Source organism: Phasianus colchicus, chromosome Z (assembly GCF_987193195.1).
Source record: "Phasianus colchicus chromosome Z, bPhaCol1.hap1.1, whole genome shotgun sequence".
NCBI lineage: Eukaryota > Metazoa > Chordata > Aves > Galliformes > Phasianidae > Phasianus > Phasianus colchicus.
Genome location: NC_143476.1, coordinates 34682449 through 34693741, shown reverse-complemented (window position 1 = coordinate 34693741; position 11293 = coordinate 34682449). Strand labels below are relative to the sequence as shown.

The 11293-nt window shown below is 53.9% G+C and overlaps 1 protein-coding gene across 1 annotated transcript; it reads left to right on the top strand.

The window, feature by feature from the left end:
- The first annotated feature begins 4260 nt into the window (after window positions 1-4260).
- Window positions 4261-9746, top strand: LOC149912844 (uncharacterized). Its single transcript, XM_090131172.1, has 11 exons — window positions 4261-5418; window positions 5833-5894; window positions 6051-6204; window positions 6475-6731; window positions 6847-6932; window positions 7382-7473; window positions 7800-7908; window positions 8148-8244; window positions 8394-8531; window positions 8986-9164; window positions 9469-9746. Exons 1-11 carry the CDS (start codon window positions 5334-5336, stop codon window positions 9668-9670), a joined length of 1461 nt encoding a protein of 486 aa, XP_089987298.1. The 5' UTR covers window positions 4261-5333; the 3' UTR covers window positions 9671-9746.
- Window positions 9747-11293: the final 1547 nt, after the last annotated feature.

Below are 11293 nucleotides of genomic sequence, written 5' to 3'. Positions count from 1 at the left end.
TTTATTACCACCCTCTGTCTGCAGCCTTTCAACCAATTCCTTATCCATTGGGTGGTCTACATATCAAATCTACATCCCTCCAGTTTGGAGATAAGGATGTGGTGGGAGCCCATGTCAAAGCCCTTGCACAAGTCCAGGTAAATGACACTGACTGCCTTTCCTTTGACCACCAATGTGGTCACTCCATCATAGAAGGCCACCAGATTGGTTAGGCACGACCTTACTCTGGTGAAGCTGTGCTGGCTGTCTCAAATCCCAAGCTCATGCATTGTGGTCAAGAATGTCATCCAGGAGGATCTGTTCCATGATCTTCCCAGGCACAAATGCTAGAACACAGATTCAAATTAACCATTTCTTTGCACAGATTTCTTGATGTTCTACATTATCTCTTCCTACAGGTGGCATTTTCTTAATTCCTTATACCTGTACTTCATTTAGCATCATGTGCTAATGTGGAGATCTACAAGTTCATGCTTTAAAATCTAAAACTAATGCACAGGGATATCCTCTTAAGTGAGTAGGAGTTAGACTTAGTCATCCTTATGGGTCCCTTCCAAATCAGGATATTCTATGATTCTACGAATAGTCTTGGGAAGAAATGTCCATGAAACAAGGTTTATATAGTATATGAATAGATGACAAAGAGCAAAAGGGAAGGAGAGTTTAGTAATCATGTCCTGGAGAGAAGCAGGACAGGAAGATTTCTGGAAAGAAACCACAGCTCTGTCATGGAGTTACCTCTAGATCTGTGTCCATGAAAGGGGGACAGCAAGCCCACAGGCCTACCAGCATGGAACAGTGTAGGAGAAGGTAGGGAAGGGTGTCAACATTCAATGGGCAATTCAGCCCAGTTCTGCAACTAATGGGGAAGGGGACCCATGGACTCACGCCCCATGAAAAGGGAAAGGGAAAAAGGGAAAAAGGTAGGGAAAATGGCCTAAGAACAGAACAGCAGCGATGACCTGAGGAGGAATGTTAATTTACTAAATATGATATCAGAATGCAAGATCACAGAATCACAGAATGGTTGGAAGGGACCTCAAGGATCATGAATCTCCAACCCCCCTGCCACATGCAGGGCCACCAACCTCCTTATTTAATGCTAGACCAGGCTGCCCAGGGCCCCATCCAATCTGGCCCCAGGGACGGGGCATCCACAACCTCTCTGGGCAGCCTGTTCCAGCACCTCACCACTCTCTCTGTAAAGAATTTCCCCCTGACGTCCAACCTAAATCTCCCCTCCCTCAACTTAAAACCATTTCCCCTCATCCTGATGTTATCTACCCTTTGAAAGAGTTGATTCCCCTCCCTTCTGTAGGCTCCCTTTAGGTAGTGAAAGGCTGCAATGAGGTAACCCAGCAGTCTTCTTTTTTCCAGGCTGAACAAGCACAGCTCCCTCAGCCTATCTTCATAGGGGAGGTGCTCCAGTCCCCTGATCATTTTTGTGGCCCTCCTCTGGACCCTCTCATGAGAACAGAGTAAAGGGGAACAATCACCTCCCTGTCCCTGCTGGCCACCCTCTTTTGATGGAGCCCAGGATACCATTTGCCTTCCGAGCCTCAAGCGCACACTGCTGGCTCATATTAAGTTTTTCCTCTATCAAGACCCCCAGGTCCTTTTCCACAGGACTGCTCTCAAGGACTGCTCATTCCAGTCTGTATAAATGCCTGGGATTCCTCCGGCCCAAGTGCAAAACCTTGCACTTTGCTGTGTTGAACTTCATTAGGTTCACCCGGGCTCACCTTTCTAGACTCTCGAGGTCCCTCTGAATGGCATCCCTTTCTTCAACCATGTCGACCGCACCACTCAGCTTGGTGTCGTCAGCATTATAACACATTATAACAAGATAACACATTATAATCCAATACAGAATTGGAATTGAGGCTAATAAATCAAATAAAATGAGAGAGAGGGAGAAAGTGTCTGAAACTAAAGGCCATAGTCTAAAATTGAAGGCAAATCAGCTGGGGAGCACACCCACAAACTGCCAGGCAGAGAGAAAAGAAGAAAGTCTCATGATTTGCCAGAAGCATTATCTTCCTCATTGAATACAAAGTCCCATAGGGCATATAGTTCTTTTTTTCTGACAGCAACATATTCAGAAATGTCACTGATGAAGATGCTGAAGAGCACTGGACCCAAGACTGACCCCTGAGGGACACTACTTGTGACCAGCCTCCACCCTGACACAGAACCACTGATCACAACTGGCTGCAGCCAGCCAAACAATTCTAAACCCACCAAACAGTTCATCCTTGAAATCCATACCTCAGAAGCAGACTGACTAGCCTTGGGCAACCTCTCCTGCACAGATGGACTTTCACCAACATCCAGCTCCAGAGCCTTATATCCATCACGTAAGGGCACCTGGGAAGGCAGACAGGCTGAGGGGCAGTTTGCTTGCTGCCCCCAGCAGGGACTTGTTTCCATCCCTCACTGTCTTTGAGGTGGCCCCTTCCCACCTGACTTGAGAAGCAGACGATCCCCCGCTGCTTGAGGAGCATCTCCCCCACGCCCTTCCTGTAGGGATGGCAGAGTGCGACTCCACCAATCGACCCACTTCCCACAATCTTGGATGCTCCTCAGCCTTTCTACTTCCTCCTTTAGCTCTAGCACCACGCTGAACAGATCACCCACCCGCTCACAGCGCACACAGATGGTATCCCGGCTGCCCTCCTGTAGCAGTGACAGGGCCAGGCATTCTCTGCAGTCTGAGACCTGCTTTCAGGCTGAGTCTCCACGTCCCTTTTAACAGCAGCTCGCCGCCTTGTGGCGACCATGGTTGCACCTCGGTGTGTCCAGAGAGCAACAACCTGTTAAGTGACTTGTTAAGCACTAGGTGTTAAGTCCTCCCTCATATGGCAACGATCCCTGCCTGCTCGCTGATCCGCTCGGAGTTTGCCCTGAAAATCACTCGCATCAGAGAGATGAAAACCCTCCTCCCTGTGTAGTCGCGCCAATCAGTGTCTTAGCGTTTCTCCTTATCTGAACAGCCAATGTGATTCACACAGCCTGACTCTGCCTCTCCGCCCCTACGGCTTTTTCTAGGAAGACCGCGTGAATGCAGAACGGTTGCCCTGGCAACGCTCACTTCATGTTCACCGCTCTCGCGAGAGCTGCCACGCAGCTCTGTTAGCTCAGGTTCCACGGATGGAGGAACCGATCTATACCACATGAACCTCCTGCGGAACTGGCCAGGAAAGCTCCGAAGCAGCTAACTTCAGCGGACAAGTAGTCCTCCCTGAATGACGTTTGTATGTGCGGCTCAGGGACATGATTAAGTGCATGTTAGGCAGAATTAGGGTAGTATGGTTAGGTTGTGGTTGGACTTGTTGATCTTGAAGGTCTTTTCCAACCAGAGAAATTCTATGATTCTCATAGACTGCAGTGATTGAAAAGGGATAGGGAGATGGGAGATGGGAGCTGGGCTCAAGGAAGCAAAAAAAAAACAGCAGCAACAATCTATGGAGGTAAACTTATTTTACTAACTATGATATTGGAATGCAAGATAACACAATGTAATACAACCTAATTGAAACTGAGACGAATAAATCAAATAAAATAGGAGAGACAGAGGATTCCTGAGACCGAGTCAAACTTGAAAAGCTTGGAACAGCTGGGAAGGCACCCTCCAGCACCCACTGCAAGGCAGTAAGAGACTGCCCAACCAGGAAGGGCCAGATCCCATGACTTCCATGCCGTACAGTGACAGGCACCCGGAACTGGAGCATTAACACTTTGACTCCCAGTGCACTACATGGTGTTATGATGTGGAATACTGAAAACCACAAATCACAAAACCATGACACCTTCACAGCCACCCTCACTCCAACTAGAGGTGGGGAGATACTGGGCTCGTTCACCGACGTAGCAGAAACTGCTTTCTGTGTTTTAAGTCATACTGAACACGCTCTGAATTCGTCACCACCACCGGATTGGGATTGGATATTTTTAAGAACATAAAATCGGGGTCAACTGGCAGAAAGTGAAGCACTCTCCACTTCTAGATGCTCTTTGCATTTTACTCAATTTGGTGTTACACAGTGTGCCAGGACACAGAATATCCTTGTGCCCTGCATGCTGCACCTGGAGTACTGTGTCCAGTTTTAGGCCCTCACTGCAAGAAAGATACTGAGGCCCTGGAGCAGGTTCAGGGAAGGGCAACAAAGCTGGTGAGAGGTCTGGAGCACAGGCCTTACGAAGTGTGGCTGAAGGAGCTGGGATTATTCAGTCTGGAGAAGAGGAGGCTCAGAGGAGACCTTACAGCTCTCCATAACCACCTAAAGGAGGTTGTGGTGAGCTGGGGGTCGGCCTCTTCTCTCATGTAACTGGTGATAGAACTAGAGGGAATGGCTTCAAGCTGAGCCAGGGGAGATTTAGGCTGGACATTAGGAAATACTACTTTTCTGAAGGAGTGGTCAGGCATTGGAATGGGCTGCCTAGGGAGGTGGTGGAGTCACTGACCCTGGAGGTGTTCAAGGAACGTTTGGATTTTGTGTTGAGGGATACGGTTTAGTGAGAACAATTGGTGATAGGTGGATGATTGGACTGGATGATCTTGTAGGTCTTTTCCAACCTTGGTGATTCTGTGATTCTGTGAGAGGAGATAAACCATAGGAAGCCAGCTACTCTGGGCTAGATGGCAGTCGTTTCTGCGTGCAATAACAAGGCTTCACATCCTTCAACTGAAAGGCATACAGAAAGATGGCAAGAGACTGCATCTGTGACACATTCTCCCCTTTCACATGAACGTGCAGTAGCAATGAAGTTCCTTGTTTCTAGCTCAGTAATAGACTGCAGTGATTGTTCTGTTTACGGCCAGCAGATAGTGTTTTCCTGACAGACAAAATCCCTAGCAGCTGCTAACAAAGTTTAGCAAGTTACACACAGAAAAATCACGTAGGTTGCTCCAAAAGTAACACCTCCTATTTATTTCCACGCACGCAGCAGATGCGAAGAGCAGGAGAACACTGTGCAGGGCGGAAGCGCCAGCGCAGCACCCTCGGGGGCCTCGCTGGGCTCCCCCGTCCATGCTGGGCCAAGAGGCGGGGGGCCTGTGAGGTGGGCGGGTCCCCCAGCCCTCTGTGACACGTCACGGCGTCACAATGGGGCTCAGCTCTGAGTCCCTGTCCCCAGCGTCCCCCGGCCACATTTCCCAGCGAGGCCTGGGAGGTGCCAGGGCTGTTCTTGCCAGCGCTGCTCTGCTCCGCTGGAGCTGCTCTGCCGGCAGGAGAAGGCCAGGGGAACCTGTGAGAGAGAGTGAGACGCTGCTTGCCAGGGGGCAAGGAGCAGGAGCAAGGGAGTGAGCGCCGCTTCTCCAACTGCTGCACAGCATGGCGGCTGACGTGTTCTCTTACCTGCTCTTCGAACCCTTGGATCCCAAGGAGCTTAACTTACTGAAGGACCTCACCACCTCGGGTAAGGCTTGGGGGCCATTGAGGCAGCGCTGTGCTCACGAAGACGGAGGGGAGACGAGGTGTGGAAAGCTGAGGGCTGGGCAGCTGGAGGCCTGGTGTCTGCGAGGAGAGCCCTGCCGGGTGGTGCCCGCCGGCTCAGGGATTGCTTTGGCAGCCCAGGCCCGCTGCCGGTGCCAGGACCCCCTTCCCCAGAGCGCATCCCTTCCCTCTCCAGACCGGCCCCAGGCGCAGTGCGCGCTTCCCGCTCGCTGGGCACGGTCAAGAGCTGTGCTGGAAGCTACAGCAGCACGAGTGCTCGTTGAGGGCAAGGGAGAGCTTGGTCGCATCCCGCTCTCTCCTCTGCTGGGGGAAGGGGTTTCAGAATGGTTGGGCGTTGCCACCTCCGAGAGTGATGGGTCCTTCTTTTGCTTTCCAGAGATCTGCCAAGTGTGGTGGGCCACATCCAAGTACATTCGGGAAGAGCTGCTGGAGAAGAGGGTGAGCCTTACCTCCTGCTCGGAGCCCAGCTTGCCCTTTGCACCTGAGCAGCGGGCAGGCCACACAACACCATGCGCAGGGCCAGCAGGTCATCCAGCACCTTTCCCACCTCTGCCCAGCGCTGCCATGTCTCCCTCTTCTTGTTTGACCTTTCAGGCGGTGGATATTGGAATTGGGAGCTTTGCAGTTGTGCCAGCTCATGCCACTGCCGGAGAGGATGGGGTTCTGGATGTGGACAGACCCGTCTTCCAGCTGAACCACCACATCCAGAAATTTTACAAGCTCAAGGAGCCGAAGACCAAAATTCCTCGTAAGAAGAATTTTGCTTTGCTTTGCACAGCCTCAGCATTTTGCTGTGCTGAAATCCCTGTGACGACCTGGCAAGAGCAAAGTCTCTTGCAACCTGGAGAGTGCAGGCGGAGGGTGCACACGGAGAGTCCCAGCACCCTGCCCCTGCCCCGGGCATCAGCCTGATCTGCCCAGCTCTCCCCAGCTCATAGCTGCATGCTGGGAGCTGGTGGCAAAGCTCACCTGCCTTTCCTGCAGGGAGTGACGTGGTTGGTCTGTGTTTGTTTTGCAGCTGAGATATTCGAGTATCCGTTGGACTTCCAGGAGATTGCTGAAAGCATTTACTTCCGCGTGCCAATCGTACAGCAGTGCATCCATGAGACCCTGCTCTTCTTTGCTGAGGCCCTCCGAGGAAAGAAGGAAGTTGACTTCTTCTTCAACAGACTTGGCATTCTCTCTCTGAGAGGGCAGGAGGTCATCATGAATTTCTTTGATGACTGCGTACTGCAGGTGGATGCGACGGGCAACATGCTGCCTGCTCTTCTTGGGGTGAGCTTGCACGCCTCCGGGGCTCCCTGCAGCGCTCTCAAGTGAGGTTTGCCACTCTTGGGAGCAACAGACACGTGTCTGTGGCCTCTGCTCACTTGTGTCTATCCCGACGCAGGACTCTGAGATGCTGAATATGATTGCGTTTAGAGGCAAAAACAACTTTACTCGATGCAGTGAGGACGGCTGCTTCGTACTGCCTAGGTGAGCGCAAGCACTCCTGCAGCAGCCAGCCGGCCAAGGGAGCAGCTGCTCAGCTCACGCTTTGGGGCAGCTTCTTGCTGAGGCCTCTCTCCTGGCCAGGTTGTTAGGCAGGAGCAGCCCTTCTCTGGAGAGTTCCCGTCTGGCCCGTGGCTCGGTCCACCGGGACAGAGCAGTCCAATGGGCCAGTGCGTGGGCCGCGGGCCCTGAGTGAGAGAGGTGGGAGGAGGGTGTGGGGACAGCGAGGAGGGTCCCCCTGTTCAGGGCTGGCCCGAAGGCGACAGAAGCTCGGGGACAGAAGTTGCTGGAGACTGGAGGGCCCCTCAGCTCCCACAGAGAGTCCTCCAAGGGCTCGGCACTGGCTCCCAAAGAGCCCTGCCAGCAGGTTCTCTGTGTCAGGCACTGAGGAAGCTTGGTGCCCTTTTAGCCCACTGGTGTCTTCTTGTTTCCAGAATTGAAGTTGAGGGCTCGAAGACACGCCAAGATACGACTTTCGTCAAGCCCCGGAGACAGTCGCAGCCATGGGGCGAGGGTGCCCGAAAAGGTATGTGAATGTGCCTGAAGTGGATGAGGAAACCTCTTCTCTGCTGGGGAACTTACCCCCAGCCAGTAAGCCCTGGAGTTTCTGAGCACCTCCCTGTGTGTCCCTGCTGCTGGGAGAGGGGTGAGAGAGAGCAGGATGGGCTCAGGAGGAATGCAGATCTGGGCTGAGTCCAGTGTCCAGCAGGGGCAAAGAGCCCCTGAAATAGTGGCTCTGTTCCTGGGATGGCAATGAGTGTGGGTGAGCGGGGCCAAGCAGCTCTGCCACTGCTGCTTTCCTGCACGGTCACAAAGACGATGATGTGATGTTCTCTTGCTTCCCACGTGCAGTGAGCGTGTATGATCCGGTGATGCTGGCTCGGCGCAGGGCATCACAAGTTGTGATGTCAGAGAAAAAACGCAAGGAGCAGGAGGAGAAACAGCGAAGGGTTAAGTTCAGGTGAGCCTCCTGGAGAAGAGCAGTGGCAGGCGGTGGGGGACACACCATGCTCTGGCTTGTTGTGTCAGGGAGGTGTTTTCCTCAGCCGTGGTGCCCTTGCCAAAAGGCCCTGGAAATGGCAAGGTGACTACAGCCACAGTCGCTTGTGCTCCTGGAGCAGAGCTGTGGGCTGCGAGCCCAGCGGTGAGAAACTGCTTCAGCCTGTCCTCCCACCAGCTCAGCCGGCTGTCTCTCTTTAGGTTCCTGGCAGAACTTGAACGGACATATGCTGAAGTGCTAAAGAAGGCTGCAACTCAGGCAAAGCCCGCTGCCGATGCCCAGCACACCTCCAGAGTGGTACGCCAGAGGCGTTGATCCGCCACCCTTGAATCCTCCTGGGGCTCCAGAGGAGGGCAGGCATGGCAGCAGCAGCTGGCCTCCCAGGGATCCCTGCCCAAGCCCCAGGAGTCTGACGCTGCCAATGGTTGTGTTTCCCTGGCCTGCAGGCAGCACGCTTGAAGCACGCTCAGACTGAGGCAAGACGGCTCCAGGTGCTGATGGCCTCCAAGCGCAAGGAGGTGGAAGCTGAATTCCGCAGCGAGTACGAGCAGTGCACGCAGAGGCAGAGCACAGAGAGGAGCCAGGTACAGTGTGCACTGACCGCCCTCAGGGAAAGGACAGTTCCCCCTGCTCCTCTCCTCGGGAGGGGAGCAGCTCAGGGCTCCTGGACATGGCAGCGTTGCTGTGGCCACCTGGCAAGGAAGCATCTTCTGTCTGCCCACTGCCCTGCAAATTGCCGTGCGAGTGGAGCTGCAGCAAAGAGCACAGGGCAAAGGCAGCAGCTGGCTGGGCATGGGCATGTGAAGACTAAACCAAGCCTGCGTGAGGCACCTGCCTCAGCTGAGGCACTGGGGCCCGCGCAAACACCTCCGGGTAGAGAAGCCGGTGCCAGCCCTTGGCTTCAGGGAGTGAGGGCACAGTCTGTGTTGCAGAGAGAGCCCTCTGCTCCTCAGTGCCATTTCCTGCACGACCACATCCTGAAGGGCAGCCCTAGCTCCTTGCAACTGTTGTTTAGGACAATCTCTTTTGCCTTTGCAGAACCCCTTCCACCGCCTGCTGGAGGGTGACCCTCGTCCTGCCTACATCGTGAGACGGGAGTACGACCGGCAGCTGGGAGAGAGGCTGAAGGGGAAGGACAGGTGCCAAAGCCCTGCAGGGCAGACAGCACCAGAGGGGTGGCAGAACAAGCCACAGCTCCCGGGGACATCACGGGAACAGTAAGTGTGTGCCGGCTCCTGCAGAGGCCCGGGAGGAGCAGCGTCAGCAGGCCCTGAGCCCCACACCTGTTGTGCGGGCTTCCCTGCGCTGCGGGGCTGGGCCTCCTCCTGCCCACCTTTCCCCCGGCTGGTGGGCACTCTCGGTGCAGATGGGCCTGGGCACGAGGGCCCCTGGGCATCACACAGAGCGGGGTGTGTCCTGGGCAGCACATCCCCAGACTGCAGGCCCGAGAGAAGCCCTGCAGCGTTTCTGTCCCTCCTTCCCCAGCCCAGAGCTGAACGTCTTTCTTCTTGGTTCCCACAGGAAAGGAGAGAAGACGAGGCTCTTGGACCGCCGTGGGAAGGCCCAGGGCCTGCCAACCCTGTCAGGAAGCCGCCAGGCGGCTTCCAGCTGCAGCGGCCGTAGCCATCACGGCCTACACCAAAACGCTGCTTCTGGCGCCAGCAACTGCACCCAGGCGCGCTCAGGCAGAACCTCCCACCGCTGCACACTGCCATCTTTGTAGGGGAGAGTTGGGGGAGAGCTGTTTTTCCAAAAATAACTTACCATCTTCAAGCAAATAAACAGAAATTTCCATCTTCTGTAGTGTCTGCCATCCATGATTGCTTTGTGCGCGCAAATTGCCTTGCTTCAGCAGTTACTTCAGAGTCTCAGCAGAGCGGCATTCTGCCCGGGGAAGGTTGCTATTCCCAGATAAGCGGGACATCTGAAGCCTAAAAGCAGAGCCTCAACATTGCACAGGCTGTGGGACTTACACTGAACCCTGCTAGGCTTGATAATGGAGGCCCTGTAACAAGTGATCACTAGGAACTAGTCAGCTGACAATGTTTTGTTCAAATGTTCTGAACCCGACCTACTTAGCACACAAACTTTTGGCCAGACAGCAGGTCCCAGTGGAACCCCACGGCCACCAAAGAGCCCCTGCAAGACCCCCATATTGGGTTCTTTCCGTTCAAGCAAGGATGAGATTTTAATACGTATAGCAGTTCTCAAAGCAGGTGGGCCCTTTCCGGAAATTCTGTGGACATTCACACACGTTGAATACACGTAATCTGTGTCCTTTACTTCCTGGAGATGCACATGAGGTGCAGCAATCCCCCACGCGTCTCGTGCCGTTAAGAAAGAACACCTGCTTCTTAATACCACCCAGGTCCAGTAACAGACCTGCCAAATACAGATTGCTGCCACCTGCTGCCCACTAGGATGGCCGCTCTGCTCCCTGCATGGTCTCAGTCTGTGCTTTACAGGAGAGGAGGAGCCCTGCAACCTCCAGTGCTGCTCCCCAGGCCTTGCGAGCCACCTCTCCCGGCGGAGGCAGTTCACGCCCGAGGGCCCCAGGCTCTGCTGCCCATTCTATTCTCAGAGCTGTCCTGCATGCTTTCACGTGCCTTCCCTAGGGAATTTAAGTGTCAAAGACAACCCTGCAAGGCTGCCCTCAGCAGCGAAGCTGGGCCACGTCAGGGGAAGGCGTGGAGATCAGCCCATGGCAAATGGTTGGGCTGTGTTTCCACCCTTGGGACAGACGGTTCCAAGTATTCTGAACGCCCCTCCAGGTGAAAGCAAACTGTGGCCTACATTCTGTGGCCAAAGGAATGGAAAAGAAGGTGCTAGCAATGTCAGTGATGGCATACCATTTGGCTGCTTTTGACTCCAGTTCATACTGGAGTTCTCACATGTCCGGCACAGCAGCATTCAGTGGGGGTGTGACTTCATTCAGGCCACGGTAGTCCACTGTCAGCCTCCATTCTCCACTGGCTTTACGCACTGGCCATATTTTTTAACCCCCTACTGGGGTTGTCAAAAGGCAAGTGAGTTTTGCTGATCACTCCCTGACTCTCTAGTTGACGAATTAACTTACGAATGGGGAGCAAGGAATCCCTATTCGTGCGGTACTGTCGTCTGTGCACCGTTTTTGTGGGCAATTAGTACCTGCTGCTCTTCTACTCGTAGCAACCCCACAACAGACGAATCAGGCAAAACAGACAGCTGCTTAATGTTGTCTGTGTCTACAGCAGCTATTCCAAAGGCCCATCAATACCCTTCAGGATCCCTTCTGAGGTAATTGATACCAAGCGTACGTGGAGCCCCTTGGCCATTCACAATAGGATGTTTTTGCCAGTCTTTACCA